At 41.2% G+C, this 18,299-nt stretch overlaps 7 protein-coding genes and 1 non-coding gene across 8 annotated transcripts; 4 read left to right on the top strand and 4 right to left on the bottom strand.

The window, feature by feature from the left end:
* Window positions 1-165: 165 nt before the first annotated feature.
* Window positions 166-2,006, bottom strand: CANTADRAFT_96545 (E3 ubiquitin-protein ligase; the record flags this gene model as incomplete). Its single annotated transcript, XM_020211995.1, has 2 exons — window positions 1,068-2,006; window positions 166-1,016 (listed from the first exon to the last, which is right to left on the bottom strand). Exons 1-2 carry the CDS (start codon window positions 1,849-1,851, stop codon window positions 166-168), a joined length of 1,635 nt encoding a protein of 544 aa, XP_020062993.1. The 5' UTR covers window positions 1,852-2,006.
* A 189-nt stretch (window positions 2,007-2,195) lies between these two features.
* On the bottom strand, window positions 2,196-4,525 carry CANTADRAFT_26887 (protein-lysine N-methyltransferase). Its single transcript, XM_020207922.1, has one exon. It carries the CDS (start codon window positions 4,361-4,363, stop codon window positions 2,339-2,341), a length of 2,025 nt encoding a protein of 674 aa, XP_020062992.1. The 5' UTR covers window positions 4,364-4,525; the 3' UTR covers window positions 2,196-2,338.
* A 469-nt stretch (window positions 4,526-4,994) lies between these two features.
* Window positions 4,995-5,363, top strand: PAM16 (import motor complex subunit; the record flags this gene model as incomplete). The annotated part of the gene is made up of 1 exon (XM_020211099.1): window positions 4,995-5,363. One exon carries the CDS (start codon window positions 4,995-4,997, stop codon window positions 5,361-5,363), a length of 369 nt encoding a protein of 122 aa, XP_020062991.1.
* Window positions 5,364-5,965: 602 nt separating this feature from the next.
* SET3 (histone-binding protein) lies at window positions 5,966-9,766 on the top strand (the record flags this gene model as incomplete). The annotated part of the gene is made up of 5 exons (XM_020210326.1): window positions 5,966-6,373; window positions 6,614-6,706; window positions 6,749-7,112; window positions 7,341-9,541; window positions 9,623-9,766. The coding sequence occupies 5 exons, from the start codon at window positions 5,966-5,968 to the stop codon at window positions 9,764-9,766; spliced, it is 3,210 nt and encodes a 1,069-aa protein (XP_020062990.1).
* A 583-nt stretch (window positions 9,767-10,349) lies between these two features.
* Window positions 10,350-10,422, top strand: CANTADRAFT_t206. The gene has a single exon. It is a non-coding gene; the product is annotated as a tRNA-Arg (tRNA).
* An 81-nt stretch (window positions 10,423-10,503) lies between these two features.
* CANTADRAFT_284570 (FTR1 family protein) lies at window positions 10,504-12,018 on the bottom strand. Its single transcript, XM_020208249.1, has one exon. The coding sequence runs from the start codon at window positions 11,816-11,818 to the stop codon at window positions 10,652-10,654; it is 1,167 nt and encodes a 388-aa protein (XP_020062989.1). The 5' UTR covers window positions 11,819-12,018; the 3' UTR covers window positions 10,504-10,651.
* Window positions 12,019-12,645: 627 nt separating this feature from the next.
* Window positions 12,646-16,212, bottom strand: IRR1 (Irr1p; the record flags this gene model as incomplete). The annotated part of the gene is made up of 1 exon (XM_020211098.1): window positions 12,646-16,212. The coding sequence occupies one exon, from the start codon at window positions 16,210-16,212 to the stop codon at window positions 12,646-12,648; it is 3,567 nt and encodes a 1,188-aa protein (XP_020062988.1).
* Window positions 16,213-16,532: 320 nt separating this feature from the next.
* On the top strand, window positions 16,533-18,107 carry CANTADRAFT_91321 (uncharacterized protein; the record flags this gene model as incomplete). Its single annotated transcript, XM_020211802.1, has 1 exon — window positions 16,533-18,107. The coding sequence occupies one exon, from the start codon at window positions 16,533-16,535 to the stop codon at window positions 18,105-18,107; it is 1,575 nt and encodes a 524-aa protein (XP_020062987.1).
* Window positions 18,108-18,299: the final 192 nt, after the last annotated feature.

Here is an 18,299-nt window from a genome sequence, read left to right as displayed (position 1 = left end):
CTAAGATAGAACGCATGACTATCTTCTGAGATCCTCCTCCTATCCTCTCATATAGGCTACTTTATGGGTAATTTATGGCTGTAGTGACCTGTTTAGATAACTTATATACACCGTGCGCGAGATTCATTGGTGGAAAATTAGACATATGCAGTGCAGTGCCCCAGACTAGGCATCAAACTTCATGAGCCCCTCTTTCAAATTGTGATATGCACCGTCGATCAAGGTCTTCTGCCTCAAGCTGATGGTATTGCTCAAGTTGATGATCTTGGTCTTATTCTTCATGATCAACTTGACAATGTCGGAGTCGCCCTTGGTGCTGGTGGTGGTGATCTTCTCGAATATCTCCGATAAATCCTCAACCGTGCGATTGAGGTAATCTTGATTACTCTCGAAGATTTCCTGGAAATTGGAATCCATCAAATAGTATGCGAAACAATAGGTCCACTTTAAGGTCTTTCTACCATTAGACAATGCCCGGATGGCATCGGGCAAAAATTGGATATCACTCCAGGCCAAGCTGGTTACCGAGCTGTCTTTTCTTCTGGATTCAAGATACATGACAGCAACGTTGTTGATTTGCTTCAAAACCTTTAGGTCTCCTTGCATGGAGCTTTCATGGATGGTGAAACGCTTGTAGAAATGCAAATAGCGCTGTAAAGTCAATCTGCTCTTTGATTTTTTCATTTCAATCTCACTCATATCTTGCTCGAATTTGTTACACTTGTAGTAACTGTTATTGTGTTCACTCCAATTTCCGAGACAAACCCAGCAGAACTCGTGGTGGCACTTTTTACAAGTCATATGGTTGCACCCTCCGTTTTTTTCGATAGAAGAAAGACAGTTTGGACATGCACTGGTATTTGCATCTATCCAATTAATCGTCTCGGAATCATCTTGACACTTTTTTATCCATTTTTTGACCACCCAACAAGGACACGGCAAGTGATTTTCGTAATTGCAGCTGAAGCAGAACTCATGGCTTTCTGCACACCTAACTATAGGAATGATCGATATATCTGTTGACTTATCATCTAGCGTGGTTTTCCTCATTGCAGTGATAAGCTCACCTTTATAATCCAGAGTGGCTTCATCAAAAGTGGCAGAACTCACTAATTCCGTGAAGCCCTTGCAATCAGGAGCAGGACACCATTTGTATGTACTTTGACTATCCACAAAGATCTTAGCACTTGCAACTAGAAGTCTGTTTTCATTCAAAGGCTTGGTGATCTTGATAATGGAACTATCATGTTCAACTATGTCAAAAATTTTATCTATATCGCCATGCGGTATTGTCAAAGCACAGTCAGGTTGAATGCAGTGTATTAGCTTTCCTGTTGAAAGCTCATTGTAAATGTAATGGTGGTAGCAGAACAAGCAGTATCTATGCGAGCAAGATAACTCGTATACCATGACTTGCTTGTATGATTCACAGCAAACGGAGCAGTCAAAGCTTGTTGTACTCTTCAAATGATTTGCAGACTTTTGCGGAGGTACGGGCAATCCTGCCTGCTCGAATAGTTTCTTTGGATTATCAAAAAAGTCGTTGATGACTTCGTCTGCTTGCCAACGCTTATAGTGTAGTAATATGAGGAGATCATCGTCAGTGCAACCACCAAGCTTGCTGTCTTTGAGCTTTTGGTACTTGTCGAGAAAGACTGTCAGTATAAATTTGGGTAAAGTCCATTCGTTGAATGAAGTAGAAGTTTTGGATGGCGAGACACGTTCATTATGAGATCTGGTGGAGCTGCTGCTGTTTTCTGATTGATTGTCAAAGTACTCGTCTTCGTAGTCACTCTCAAACTCGAAGCTCTGGTACTCATGGTCTTCATCATGGTCATCGGAGTCTGACATGCTGATCTGCTGGAGGTATCGGAAGACGATAAGTTACGATGCGGTCACTTTAATATAAGGATGAGAAGTGGCTAAGGTCAGCGAGGTGAATTGGTTAATTCAATGTTATTGGATCACGATGGCGTAGGCGTGATAGTAGAGCTGATAGTTGCCTTACCTATGGTATACTTATTGTGGTCACGTGGGAGGGAGGCAAAAGGCCTTCAAGCAAGGTTGCAAATGCCAAACTAGCAGGAAGAAACTAGTAGCCTTACGGTACGGTAGCGAACTTACAAACTAGGGCAGTGGATTGTACTTTGGAGTATCCAGGAAAACTGCTTAAGAACGATACGTGTAAATTAGTAGCATATTGCATTATCTATACAACGTTTGAGGGTGTAATTCACATACTATTATGTATGAGTTAACTATGTTAGCGTATGCCCTCTTCTAGCATATGTTGGTTGTAACAACCTCAGTACTCAGAAAGGTATGCAATGGTGGTATCCTATTGATCTATGAACTTCTGAAGGATTGCCTTCTCCTGTTCAACCATGCTTTTTACTAAGCTATGGTGGCTGCTTGGTTTAAGAACTGGATATCCACTGAGTCTTTGCACACACCAGTTCTTGATTATAGCATTGTGAGCACTTCTGGAGGACTGGTCTTCCAAGAAGATTTCTTTGATCATCCTGATCAACTTTTTCTCTTTGTTTACTAGAAGGAGCTTGTGCTTGAAAATCTTGAATGGGAGGTCCAAGAGTGTTAGGATTGCATATGTTTGCAAGGTACATTCTCCGGTAAAATTGATCCTGGGAGACAACTGCCAGGTTTCTGGAAGTTCAAGCTCATCGTCATCTTCCTCCCCACACCCGTCTTCACAACCATCCTCACATTCTGCACCACAGCCATCCTTCTCCTCGCAGCCATCGCAATTATCTTCACATTTGTCACCACAGGCCTTCGTAGCTTTCTGCTCTTTTTGAATGTGCTCCCCGATCAATTGGTTCACTATGTCAAAACCCATACCTTCGAACCACTCAAACTTGAGCTCGAGCTGTTTCTGCTTTTCGGAAGATAATCCTGCTTTGATGTGCTTGATATGCTTGAACACTTGGACCGAAAGAAGACATGTGTCATTGACATTTTGGCCAGTTATGAATCCATACCTTTGAAGCAAGTAGGGGTTTGAGAGCTCGTTTCCATAAGAATTGAAGATCTCGTGCTCATGAATTTCCTCTGGAAGTTTGACGAGGACAACGTCACAACACTTGGAACTATCGGAGAGTTCTTTGGCAAGCTCATCTTGCTCAGGATCCACTTCTCCTTCCTGCTCCTCCTCCTCATCTTCTCCTTCCTCCCCTTCATCACCTTCTAAGGATACAGTCGATTCCTCATCGGGATCTTGGTTTGTGTCTGCATCAGAGTCATTTTCCATTTCCAACTCCATTTGTTTAATATATTCCATAGTTATCTCTTTGATTGGTTCCTCCTCAATTACCGAGGATTCTAAATCCATATCATACTGCGAAGACTCGATATCAGGCTCACTTGAACTGTCATCATCATCGTCTTCGTCTTCGTCATCATCTTCATCATCTTCGTCATCATCATCTTCGTCATCGCCATCATCCTCCCCATGTGCAATGCTTTCCGCATCGGCATCATTTAATTGATCAGCGAATTCAGTTTCCTGCACTTCATCAACCTCTTCATCTTCAATTTCCTCGGTATCACTATCAAGCTCCATTTCCAGTTCCTCTTCATGATCACAGTCCTCTTCTCCACATTCTCCACATACACTGCCATCACATATAAAATGAATGTTCTCATGGCCAACAATGTTCTTCCCATTAAGTTGTGGTTCCATGTGATTGAATAAGTCAGCCCCAGGAACCATTCCCAAGTCGTAGTAATCATCAATTTTAAATGCTCTTGAAATGACGGACAGAACAACCTGGCCAAACTTATGCAATTGTGCCAGCTTCACTAACTCAGCGCTGGACGCTTTGTCTTCATTTAGTATTGCTGGAATAGCGACATACTGGCTGCTCGCTTTAGCAAACTTGATACACTCTTGGTAAAATTGGATTAACTCATCTGGGTTCAACAAATTTAAAAGGTCAACCTCGGTATTTTTGAAGTTGTCCTTATCGTCCTGATCCCATAGGCATACTGGAACGGAAGAGTTTTCAAAGTCAATTGAATTTAAGTACTCATACCATGGCGATTTTGTGCCTGCTGAAAGTTCGTAGATGACAGAGATTATTACTCCATACATTCCAGTTGAGATATCCACTTCTTCGTATTTATAATCAACCAAAAGATTATATATCAATGAGTTCTTTGCCGAAAGTACACTTGTCTTTGGAATTCTTAATAAGAGGGGATCTTCGTAGTCCATCTGATCTGGGGCAAATACACCTATTCCACCATACTTCGAAGGCCTTATTATCAACTCATTTCTCCAAAATGCATTCTTTTCGAGCCATCCCTTGAGGCTGTCGATATTTTGGGCGACTGTATTCGACATTGTGTGAATATATATGCCTCCGGAGAATGTTGTAACTGGCTGAATATGCCCTAGATCCAAAGTTAGGGCTAGATATCACATCACGTGAGTGGCCGGGTAACTCTCAATTTTTTCAGGCCATCGGGCTGGCTGCAGGTCGCGGTTGGACTATAAATACCAGGCCAACTCCCGTCCCCTTGTTTCTCTCGATATCATCAGTAGTGGTTATACTATATCTAATATATATAACTATTATTTCATAAAGATCTTGGATGGAGGCATGCATATCATAGATGTGTGCAGGCTGACCATTTAACTACCCATAGCTAAGCATTCGTTGACCTAACTAACAATTGGGCCACAACGAGTGTTTCGTTTCGGTCTTTTAGATTATTACGTTTGTTGACGGCATTCATGTGTTTATGAAAGTTCTGGTAAATGCGCTGCTTTGCAGGGTTATGATTATTCAGATGAAAACATGGTGCTACATATGTAAACCTGTAGATTTATTAAGCCCTACCCCTCGACATGGAACCCATTCTCCACTTACCTCGTTCTCGTGGCTGATGAGGTCACTCTGTGAGAGAGCGTCACGTGACGAACACTATACCAAAAAAAATTCTCGATTCTAGCACATCAACTGCCACCCATCATGGCTCATAGATTATTAGTTAACGTGATATTTACCGGTGCTGCCGTGTTTGGCCGTGCGTTCACCGAAGCTTACAAGCAGGCTGCCAAAGCTTCTGCCGCTGGCGGTGCTGCTAGAGCCAGTGGCGCTGCCAAGGTCAACTCAGTTGGTGGTGTGCCTGTTGAAGAGGCATTGAAGATCTTGGACTTGGAAAAGAAAGACTTGACCATGGAGAAGATCGACGAGAAATACACCTACTTGTTTGACGTTAATTCCAAAGAAAAGGGTAACTCGTTCTACTTGCAGAGCAAAGTCTATTATGCGATGGACACCTTAAAGAAGGAGCTAGAGTATCTACAGAAACGGAAGCAGGAGAAGGCGAGCGAATGATTCGTTAGATCTAACTCGACGTCCAACATCCATACCTCCACCTCCAAAACAACCACTCCCGTGATTTAAGCATACAAAAATGAAACTAATATCGTTCAAACCTGACATCAACAAGTGGTTCTTCGTGGGTGAGCTCGCTAGGGCCCAGTCACTTGTGCTCTTTGGTCCCTGGGCTTGCCTTTCTCTGTTTTAGCACTTGGTGTCTGCACTCTGTAAATAGGTATTTCATAACAACACTGATATATATTAGACCTTAATCACCGTAGAGCTCCGAAATCGGATCACCAGCCCAAGTAGCAGGCCCGCCTTAATTATAATCATGCCATGGGTGTGTATGTACCCGTCTGACTCGTTTATCCATCTCGTTTCCTCTCCCTCACTAAACGATCGTATAATGTCTCAAACTTTACACCAAAAAAGAAAACTCTCGGTTACACCAGTTTCTCTTCCAGCCACACGCTTCTACCCAACAATCTAGTATCTTGCCAGCCAGGTTACAGTCCCACTGTGAAGTGTCCAGTCGCACCAGTTCCATTCACATATACTTGTCTACTGCTAGTACAGTCACACATTAGTTGAACAGAGACTGACTCTTGACAGCCATGAGTAAGAAAGAAGAGGAGCAGCTTCTACAAGATGCATCCACGTTGTTGATGTTCGCCAACGTAGCGGCAAAGCAGCAACAGCAGCACCAAAGCCCAGAACAAGGCGTTGCCCCAAAGAAAGCTTCACCCCCTCCTCATCCACAACCACAACCACAACCACACTCCCAAGCCATGAGGAGCCCGGCTAATGCCAGCATGTCATCGATATTGAACTTACCTGCGGTGGATCCTGTTCACACCACGCCCTTTAGCGGTCGTCCCCCTACTGTCCATGGCCCTGGTCCCTTGCCAGTGCCAGCTTCACAACCACACAGTTTGCCATCCATGTCCCAATACTCGAGCCCCCAATACATCCGGAATCCTACCCAACTCAAATCGCCACCAATAATACATTCACAGGCTAATGTTTCTCGATATGGTTATCCATATGTCCCGCATACACAGCCTCAGATAGGTCCAACCGGTCCCCAGGTACACCAATCACCTCCAACACCCCAGGCTGTACCACAACTCCTTCCAACCTTTCCAAATTCACAAGCGACACATGCTCAAGTCCCAAAGATGGCTACAAGCCATCCTTTTGGGTCCATAATGAATCCGGAACCAGCACCACGTCCGCTCCCAAAGGAACCATCTGTTCCTCAGATCGAATCTAGAAAGCCAAGTTTACCGTCTTCTACAAAAAGCTCAATAAGCATCTTGATGAACAGCCCAGAACCTCTGGGCCCCACCAATACGGTGGCTGAAGATACTAGCAAAACTGAACTACCCATGCCCAAGCCATCCCCTCCAAAGGCGAATGTCCAACTAGCGCATCAGAAATCAGTATCTCCACCATCAACTAATTTCCCAGTTCAAGGTAGTTTCGGCCACAAAAGGTCAAAGTCAACTCCCGAAAGTGCCGATAAAAGATCGTCCATTCGTATGCATCACTCACCAGGGCCCGCAAATGTTGCTTTGGCAAGAGGTATTAACCTCGAAACTGGTGAGAGGAACAATAACAACGCTGTCATAGCGGCTGCTGCACTTGCAGCTGCTGCAGACATTCCCTTGCCCTTGAAATATAAAGAACACACTGGAGTTAAACTAGAATCGCCAGCAACGATCCAACCTCCGGCTGCAGCTGCCAGCATGACTCCAAAAAGTGCACAACCAATCGAAGAAGAGCAGATGACAGAACCCGAGATTGATGACAAGACTGATGATGAAAAGACGGATGATGAATCAAAAAAGACCGCAACGAAAATCGAGGAAACAATTCAAAAATTACCACAGCAAGCGGATTTACCTGCAGCTGATGCTCCCCAAATCCCAAAAGATTCCACCCCAGCTAAACTTGCACCAGTGGAAAAGGCTGAAAAGTCTGTTGAAGACACTGCACCTGCTATTAAGAAGAACGAAGAAGAATCAAAGCAACAATCAAAGCAACAATCCCCAGTCATAACCTCAAGCTCGCTTGAAGTATCAAGGTCTGAAATAGCCGAGGAGGTGATTAGTTCGACAGCTCCTACTGACACAATTGCGAAGTCCCCAGTGAACGAACCCGCCACTAAGTTGAAACCACCTCCATTGGAGTCTTACAAAGTTGATCCAGACTCTGGTCTCATTGGATGTATTTGTGGAATTGAAGATGATGATGGATTTACTATTCAATGTGATATCTGTTATAGATGGCAGCATTGCTTGTGTATGGGTTATAAGACAAGCGATGAAGTACCTGAAGATGAATACAAATGCTATTACTGTGACGAAGGGAAGTGGGGCAAATTTGATCCTGAAGTGTGCAGAGAAGATACGTTGAATCGATTAGAAATTGACAGAACGACCTTAGAAGATAAAGATGATGAGCAAGAATTATCTCAACGTAGTGAGGAGTACAATCACCAACAGCAGATTCATCAAGAACATAGGAAAAAGCATGGGCAAGAGGTTGCACATCAACAAGAGGTATTAAGCGGTAAAAGAAAACTGCTGGGTTCCGAGAGAGCTGATAAAAGAAGAAGGGTAGAGAAAGAACTAGGATCTGATTCACTGGCAACTCACAATTCGGATCTGTTGACAGCAAAATCTGCTGGCAGTGTTACTGTCCCTGTTCTCATCAAGAAAACGCCACCTAAAGAAATTTTACCCAACAAAGATAATCAACTATTAGAAGAAGGCTTCACTTCCGAATCATACCAATCAGTGTACTTCAATCTCCAAACAAATGATTACAAACGACCTAGTGTTAAAGCACAAATGTTGGAGTTGGGTGAAGATTTCTATAAGGGTTACTTGGACTTGCCCAAAGCAGATCAATCGAAAAAAGAGTACTTGGATACTGAGATAATGTCCTTGAGCAAATTTAAGTCTTTGAAGTTCAGTAAGAAAATTTTGCCTAATCACCAGAAGTATTATCAAGAAAATAAAATTAACATTATTAAGAAGAACAAGTTCAACAAGACCAAAATTCAAGTGAAACCATATTCGGATAATCAGAAACAGAAATTCAATGGTATCTCGAAGTTGTCATTATTTATCTCCAGTTCTACGGACACTGTCATTCCTGAAGGAACTCCAGTTATCGAGTATCTTGGCGAGATTGACTTTTTCTCAAACTACATTGAAGATGCCGCTAGTCAGTATCGTGGTTGGGGTACTACAAAGCCCAAGGTCCTCAAAACTTCTATCCCAAAAATTGACCTGGACGAGCGTCTGGTAGGGGTAGTTCTTGACTCAAGATTTGTCGGTAATGAAGCAAGATTTATCAGAAAGTCGTGTCCTTCTACATCAAATTGCAAGATTAAACGAGTTTATATCCCAGAAACAAACTCTTTTAGATTTTTAGTGGTTACTTCCGAGGAAATCACATTAAAATCAGAACAAGCTGATGAAGAATTGAGGTTGCACTGGGAGTGGGATTCGTTCCACCCAATTCTTAAATTGTATGACAATAGAAATGAAAAGTTCGAGCAGTTATCTAATATTGATAAGTCTACATTAATATCGTGCATCGATAATTTGTTGCATTTCACAGAATGCGGATGTTCCACCTCATCATCATATTCTTCATGTGCTATATTCAAGGTTAAAAAGGCTACCTCTTATTTATTGAGGTCAACCAGGAAGGCATCATCCATTAGTAATCTCAATTTAACGAAGTCTAAAGAGGAGTTAATTTTACCGAAGAAGGAGAAGGAGTATATTTCGTGGAATCAGCGTTTAATTGAAAGGGACAACCATATCCAAATGGACTTATCAGTAACTACTGACAGTTTAGGGCAAGGTGCGATAGACGAAAGTGCGCGGTCCGACGAAGAAAAAGGTTTCGAGGTCGAGAAGCTCAAGGACAAATCTAATCTTTTGTTCCAAGTTCCAAACAAACAACAATTATTTTTACGCAACAAGGAGTATGTGAGAAATTTCGAAAGGTCCAAAAATAGCAATGAAGCTGAGCTTGTTGAAAACCAAACACTTTGTGGAAGTTTGCCAATTCCAATCATTCCAGATATGATAGTCAAAATTGAACAGTCTATTGACAATCAGTTGAAGCCTATTGTGAAAGAAGTGGAAACCAAGTTGTTAGCAGACATTGTGACATCCACCGACGAAGCTGCAGTGGAGTCTAAGAGTGAGATTCAAATCCCTGGCGATACAGTATCGCCTCTAGTGGAGAAAGCTAACGATGTTAATATTGTTAAGCAAGAAAGTGTGCCCGAGAAGACTGGACATTCAAATCCAGAAGTCGAAGTCCAGGCACCTGCCCCTAAGATAATCAAGAAGTTATCATTTGCCGATTACAAGAAAAAAATGAAGTGATCGAAACATAGTGCTGTATAACAGTTATTTGACTTCTACTGGTAAGAGTCATCAACAGTAGCACAGACATTTTGTATATTAGAATTAATAGTTAGCATAGAATTTAATGTAATATTAGCGAATTTGAGCTCCTTTCTTTAGCTAATGTTAAGTAGACACAAATTTACAGATTATATACCTATTGCAAATGAGAATCCAACCTTTATAAATTGGCAGTCGAATAAAATTGCTTTTTGATGAAGTTTGCAACTTTGTGGGCCACAAGAAACACCATTATGGAGCAGTCAATGTTAGAGGATACTTTGAAATTAACAACTATGGCTGGAGAAGAAGAATTTTGTTGGGTTGCACTCTTAAAAGTAACTCCAGTATTTCGGAATCACACTTACAAATAGCAGAACTCAACCTATCTAAATGAACAGAAATTTGCATGGAGTTTGGGAAGTGCTAGGAAACTAATACTGGACATTTATTGAAATAGGTAAAAATTCCTTATTTGGGCTTTTATGGCAGGTTGTAATTCTTCGTTTTCTAAGGTTACGTCTAATATATACTCATGCGCATACCAATAATGCAACTAATCGCCTGCGTAGCGTAATGGTTAACGCGTTTGACTTCTAATCAAAAGATTCCGGGTTCGACTCCCGGCGTGGGTTTATTTTTTATCAATGCAACTAGTAATCAAGTATTACATCTTCTTGGATAGTCAAATAAATGTTCAAAAGTGAAGCTTACATCTCGAATTTAATTTTACCTATTATTAAATTAATACATAACCCTAAGAAAGATACTCCATGTGTTTGCTGACAGCCTGAGAAAGTTGATGCATCTATGTGTGTGTGTGTGTGTGTGTGTTTGTGCATCAAAATTCTCAATCTAACCAGCTTATTTAGTGATTTCGTGAGTTTGGGTTGGATCGTGTACCTTCTTTTCGCCAGAAGATTCAGAAACAACTTCGTGATCAACACCAAGTTTTTGCAATTTGACCTTTTCGAACAATTCCTCTTGTTCGGCCTTGGTCAATCTTTGCTTCTTCTTACCCTTGATGTGGTACATTGGGTTCAATTCAACCAAAGTCAAGTTCTTGCAGAATGGCAAGTGTCCGTTCTTTTCCTCGTAAAGCATCAAAGAGATAACAGCAATGATAACCAACCAGTAGATGTTGTAAGAAATGACAGAGCCGTAAGTAGCAGAGTTTTGCCATCCCAACAAGGAGTTGAAAACATCCCAACCACTGTCAGTCATTGGGTTACAACAGTTGACGTGCCAGACAGACTTGCTGATGTCGTAAGTACCTGGACCACTACCATTTTCAGCAGCATCACCACCAGTTTGCTTGGCGTATTTGTAGTTTTCAAAGAACCAAACACCTCTGGAGAATAAACCGGCACCGATAAGGTACAAGATACAGGTGGAAATGACCAAGAAAATTTGCAAGGACATGGTGGAACCTGAGTAGTATAAAATGACACCAACCAAGACACCAGCAAGCAAACCGGTAATGACAGGGATGGGGAAAGAGGAGGCAGGTTGGTTGATACCAACACCACCAACGAAGACAACACCTTCCAAACCTTCTCTCAAACAAGTGATGAAAGGCAAGATGAACATGGCGTACTTCTTGGTGATGTGACCGATTCTAAATCTGTCCCTCTTGTTGGCTGGTTGTTTGACCAAAGCTTGAGCCAACTTGACTCTCCACTTCTCCTTCATCTTGTTAATACGCAACATAGCAATACCCATCAAGGAAATCAACACAGTAGCAATAATACAGAAGATACCCTCCCACAAATCTTCCGAGTTGGCCCAAATATCCTTACCCAAGCCATAGAAGGCACCAATGAAAGCACCACCGAGAATCAAACAAACCAAAACCCCAAGTATGGACCCTAGCCACACCTGTCTCACGAGTTTTTTGTAAACAACAGGGTCTTCGGCAGCACCACCAAGACCTTGTTTCAAGAACGCAAGAAGCACGGAAACAATAACCACTGCTTCTAATGCCTCTCTGAACACCACGAAGAAGATCTGAACATTAAAAACATTCACCATGTTGATAATATCAGATGTGTCTGATTTTTTTGATTAAGTAGGTCGGGCTCATCTGCATTTATACTTTTCGCCCGTTGTTCTGAAAATGGGGACTTTTTGGGATCTGCCAAGAAATCCAGGCACGGTGTGCAGAAAATGGGCGAAAATATTGCCGGCACCTCGAGACATGCGTCTGCCCTGCGAGAATTTGAAATGAGTCTTGGCTCCCTCCAACTTATCACAGCGAAGGCCAAGAAGTCCTGGCACTGAACGGTGCCGGTTCGGAGAGTTACAGGCACCGTTGGGTGGTCTCAGTTGGCGTGGGGGACGGGGCTCAAATTTCCAGTTGACGGTGGGGCTTAGGATGAACGGCTGGTGAGGCTTTTCCGGATATATACCAAAGAGAAATTTTCATGGTGCATGGTGCATACCCAGAAATGCCATGATTTTTATCAAAAACATCAGTCGGGTCAATGGGGTGGTTCCGCAAGATACAAACCTGCAGAGGGCCCCTTTGTTGTAACTGAGCACCAACGAATCCAAAGACAAGCCCATCTCCTGATTTTCAGTGCTCCTGGCTCTTTTTCCGCACTCGAGATCCAAATGGGAGGCTTATTGCCGAGCCCACGATGACATTCAGCCAGCAGGCAAACGCTTTGCCTCAGCTACTAAATTGTCATTTGAATGGGTTCGCTAGCTTCAAACTCAACCGAGTTACTTTGAGGCGCGCCTCAACCACATGTAGGGTTGCCTATTCTTGTTGTTTCGGGGAAACCAACGCGAAGGGTTGTTACGAGACTTTACGGGGTTTGATCATATTTAGCATTAGGTATTTCAAGGTAGAACACTCAAGGCGATCCTGCTTGGACAGGCTCAAGCTCGGCTGGTGGTAGATCGGTGGCCAACTCGGTTTCTGGGTCCTGAATCTGTTCTTCCGGCTCAGGTGACTCTTGTAGACGTTGATGGTTTGCGTCCTCAGTATGGGCGTTAGGAGCCACTCGAACTTGAGGAACAGTTCCGCCGGATGGACCGCCATCTTGAGCACTGTGCTGCTTAACGAGTCTAGCAAAAACCCCACCAATCTTGTCAGAATTGAGCTGAACTCTGGTGTCAATCTTCTCCTCGATTATTGACATATCAATCAACGCGAACATCTTCAAGGTGTAAACACACAACTCTTTTTCAAGACCCCAAACTTTCTTTTGTTTCGCATCTTTCTGTTTCAATTCTTGATTCCGCAACCTTTGTTGTTGAACCAATTGCTTATTTTCCGAACCCTCGATATCAGATTCATCGTCCGAATCAAACACACTGCGCTGTAAGGCTTCTTCTTCACTTTCAGGGCTTCCTTCTTCTTCACCCAAAAATAAGTCCTCAATGTTCACATTCTCGATGTCATTCCTGTCTAACTCGATTTCAAGCACACGGCCCAACTGGGCTTCCTTGTACAAGAAGAGGTCAAGGAGTTGGTTTTGAAGTTCTTCGGGTATTAATCTCACCACATATAGGAACCCTATGCCATTCTTATTCCCAAAAAAGTCATCAAAATTCTTGAATGCGTTTTTTGACTTGAACTTGACGTACAACACTTTGATCGACGTGATAAAATCAATCAACTTAGCTGCCACTAAGGTCCGGATTTCATTAATTGTTTTGATAAGAAAATACCTTGATTTCAAATCCTGATCTATAATGAATTCGATCAGATGTTTGGAATCCTCCAAAATGCCAACTAACACGGGAATGAGTTCATTCAATCTCTGAAATAAAAAGGCTATGTCGTAGTTTGCTTGAAGACATTCATCTTCCAAGGCGATAATTTTCTCAAGATTCCATGAAGTGGTTATTAGGAACAAATCTAAAACTGCTCTAAAGCTTTGAATAAGTCTTGGGGATGCTTGTAAAAAATTCTGAGTCCACGATTGCAAAAATACCTGAACCTTAAAAATTCTCATGGTGTGCACTGTTGAACTAAACACTGATAAGTCTTGGGATGTACTGGAGGTATTCAAATATTCATTGAGATCAATAAAATCTCCCAATTTTTGTAACTTTGAAAATGGAACTAATACTTCCGTAATAGTTTGAAGTACTCTCTTTTGAGTTCCCAACTCATTATCTGTACTTGCATTATCAAGTCTGCTTGTTTTGAAAATCACTTTCAATTCACCCACTAATTCCTCGATTGTATTCTGAACTTGAATTTTGATTTCTGGTGTTCGGATACTTAATCCTGTAGTTACGACCTGGTCATAGCTTTCGAACAATTTTGCGAATAATAGCTCATATTCACTCAATACTTCCGAATTAGTTTCATTAGCGGTAAACGTAAAAGCTTGGTATTCTTTCAACAATTTAATCGTAATGTCGTTGTACTGTTGCAAATGCCCTAGTTCATTGAAGGAAGTAATAATGTTAGAAGCAGCCTCGTTAGATTGAACCAACTTGTACCAGATGGATAAAAATATAGAAAGTCTCTCTTTTGACTTCACCAAAGATTGGAGAGTTGGAACGTAGTTGACCAACTTTGTTAATATGTTTGAAAGTTCAGGCCCTTTCCTCGATATTATAGAGCCAATGGAACCATCGACAAAATATAACAAATAGTCTTTATCTTTTGCTTCCGATAAATCAAGAGCATTCTTTAACTGGTCAATGTCTATATTATTTTCATTCAATTGGTCATCCTGGGGTATGAAAACAACCAGTTGAATATCAAGTGTCAAGTATTTGATTAATACCTCCCACGTGTTATCGAAAGTTGGTGTAGCGTAAACAGATTCAAAAACTGCCGAGATTTGCTTCTTGAGCAGGAATGTATCTTGCACTTCTGGCAGCAAATTTTCTTTGTAATGATCAGCACAATTTTGCAAAATGTCAATCAATTCTTTGAGCCTTAAACAGGATTTTAGACTTAAAACATCCCCCTCATCAAATTGCGGAGACAGATAGCTATCAAGAATCCTAGCATACTTCTCTAAACGTTCTTTCAACTTTAAGTCATTCAAGATAGTAACAAATTTGGCTATCTCTGTTTTAAATTTATTGTAATTAGTTTTTGACATGGTTCTTGAATAAAAATCATCTCCTCCATTTACTGAGAAGAAAATTGATATGATATCATAGCATTCAGAATCATTTAAGAACCCAATCTTCAACAATTCGCAACAGATGCTTAAAGTATTGAAGCGAACATTGACGTCTGAATCGAGTTTGTTCATCTTGATGAGTTGTTCTTTATATCTCTCAGTAAACTGTCTAAACCCGATATTCAAGTTATTAGAGCTTGATTTTCCTGAACCAGTAAAATTCTTATAGAGCCTCAATAAAACTTTAGTAACCTCGATTCTGACCAGGCTCGAAGGGTCTGATAATAACCACCCATAGAATCGGAGGAAAGTAGGTTGAAAAAAATGATCAGGGAAAATCATCATAGCTTGCCCCAAGTATTTAATACACTCTTGACGTATAACAGGATCTATATCGCGATACCTATGACCCAAGGTGATATCACCTATTTCACTAAAATACTCTAAAATGGTATCTTTCTGATTCTGGTAACTTTGCACTGCTCTCGATATTGTTTGAATTTTTGATTTATTTTTTTGGTTAGCCCTGGTTAATTGACGTTGTGACTTTTCCAAATTGATCACAACTGAATTGATGATATGACAAAGTTGATTTTGGATACTGAGCAAAATCAGGGTAGCAATAAATCTGAGTGGTCTTATTGTACATGTGCTCAAGGATGAAATCCAAGTCAATATCTGATTCATTAAGGGAGATGCCAAGTAAGTGTCAGCATCATCTTCCTCTTGATCATCCTTATTGTATTTGTATAAGGAACCCTTCTCATGGGCAATTTTGATCAAATCTTCAAAAAATGACAACACATTACTCTTGAAAGCTGGGAGTGCCTTAAATGGATATCTGTGTGATTTTTGGTTCCCAAAAAGAATTGTTAGTTCGCCAACTGTCTCTGCTGCTGACTCGAGATTGACTAAATCATGTGCTTCGAACAAGTACACTGATCCACAGCTGCGGAGCAACAAGTTTATTAATATAGTCAACGAAGTATTTTTTGCTTCTTCCTCATCCTCTGTATATGATTCAATCCATTCCAACGCCAAATCCTGAGTGTCAATGTCTGGCTGGGCTAACGCTTGATAAAGGTAGTTCTCAGGCAAGCCTGCTTCCAATTGGTCCAAATTAACATTCTTTCCGCGAGGAACTCTTGCCCGCTTAGTAGGGGGTCCTGCCTTTGAGTTCTTACTTCTCTTGATGGGCCTTGGTGCGGCAACGATTTCGTAGTCACTTTCTTCTCCCTCTGACTGTGACTCTGAGTCGCTCAACTCTTTGTATATCTCTGATTTCAGAGCATTGCGGGTCAGCCTTCTGAGCCTAGAAGAAGTCATGGTGTGGTATGCCAGTTCAATACTGTGCTTCTTAGATCACGGTGGCTGTAAATAACGCGTCTGAGGTGAAAGTGAGATGTCGTTTCTTGTACGACATTAGTCTCGAAAGCGACAAAGTGTCATGTCGTGCACAACTCATTTCAACGAAAAAACACTCACTTCTAAACATCTGAACTATTCATCAACCTTATCTGGTCCATCAATCGAATATGGCATCTATAGAACCAGAAACAAAGCCGCCAGTTGCGGATGGTGCCGAAAACGAGACCAAGATTGTCCCAACTGAAGGCAATGGCCAAGGAGGTAATGGTGACGTGCAAATGGAAGAAGAAGCTAGTGTCGACCTTGGACAAGTTAAGACTGAATTCCAGGAGAAGGCAAGGGCCTATTTAGTGGAACAAGCCGCCCATGTTATAATTCCTTCTTTCTCCAAGTGGTTCAATTTGGACGAAGTTCATTCTATTGAAGAGAAGTCTTTCCCTGACTTTTTTGGAGACAGTGGTTCGAGATCAATCTATAAATCACCTGAAATCTATAAGAACATCAGAGATTTCATGGTGAACGCCTACAGAATCAACCCTATAGAATACTTAACTGTCACTGCAGTAAGAAGAAATTTGGCTGGGGATGTGGCCTCCATTATCAGAATCCATCAGTTTTTGGAGAAGTGGGGCTTAATCAACTATCAAATTGATCCCAAGACAAAACCATCCATAGTTGGTCCGCAGTACACTGGTCACTTCCAGATTACTTTGGATACCCCTACTGGGTTGTTGCCATTAATTCCAGAAAATGCCAAAATAGTAAATGACAAAGAAAGCAAGTTACCCCCACCTTCAGAATCAGAATCAAAAAAAGAAGCATCTTCAAATGCATTGAATTTGGAAGTAAGAAGAAATATTTACACTACTTCAAACAGCAAAATCACAGGCAAAAACAACACTATCGTCCAATACTTCTGTAACATTTGTGGAAAAGATGCAACCACGGTAAGATACCATAACTTAAGAATCAAGACATACACACATAATTCGAGTTCTACTATAAACAACGCAAGCATCTTGTGTCACTTATGTTACGACCAGGGCTTGTTTCCCCTGAACTTTCAAGCGTCAGACTTTGTCAGATTACAGAAGTCAGATGAAGCTGCTGAGTGGTCAGAACAAGAAGTTTTATTATTGCTTGAAGGTATTGAAATGTTTGGAACGTTGGACTCTTCTGCAAATGCAGCCAACGGGTCAATCTTTACAAATACCAACGGTCAATGGGAAAAGATTAGTGAACATGTTGGTTCTAAAACCAGAGAACAATGCTTAATCAAATTCGTTCAATTGCCTATTGAAGATAAATACTTAAACAGAATAGTCGATGATGCCAAAAAGAAAGATACAACTGTCATTAAGAATGAAAATTTGATAGCAGACATAGTCAAGAAGATCGTCAAGGATCAAGAAGGAAGGAACATTGTGAAGTCAAACGCTCATGATAATTTGCAAGAATCCATACTAGAACAGTCGAACTTAATAAATCAAATCACTGAGTTGACCTTAGAAAAGTTCAGTCACAAATTAAAGAAGTTGGACACTTTACAGGAAAACTTATTGAAAATTGAAAACCAGTTGAATTTGGAAAGAAAGCAAGTATTGATTGAAAGATGGGTACAATATGAGAAAATCCAAAACTTGAAGGAGCAAAGACCTGAATTGACAGAAGTCTTGGATGATTTAATCAAACCAGTCAGAGTGAACGAAATCAACAAGTCTTTGAACCCATTAAAGTCAGAAAAGAATAGAGACTCTTCTGAATCTGAAGGTCAGAAAGTGAACCAAGGTGAGATTGATAAATTGCCAATCAGTGTTAGTAAACCTAAGAGCTACCAATATTGGTCTGGTTAATTGTATTGTATAATGTTTAATAAATGTAAAAATGAGAATAAACTGAAGGTTTCTTGTCGTTTCTTGTACTCTTCTAGAACTTGAATTTTAATAGTTTGATAGCTACGTGATATCATCCATGGCTTTGAAGACTAGATGTAGTGAAGTACTATTATCGGTCGGTTCTCCATGTTACATTCGCCGCAATTGTAA

This window comes from Suhomyces tanzawaensis (assembly GCF_001661415.1).
Source record: "Suhomyces tanzawaensis NRRL Y-17324 unplaced genomic scaffold CANTAscaffold_6, whole genome shotgun sequence".
Lineage (NCBI taxonomy): Eukaryota > Fungi > Ascomycota > Pichiomycetes > Serinales > Debaryomycetaceae > Suhomyces > Suhomyces tanzawaensis.
This window is presented reverse-complemented; position numbering and strand designations above follow the sequence as displayed.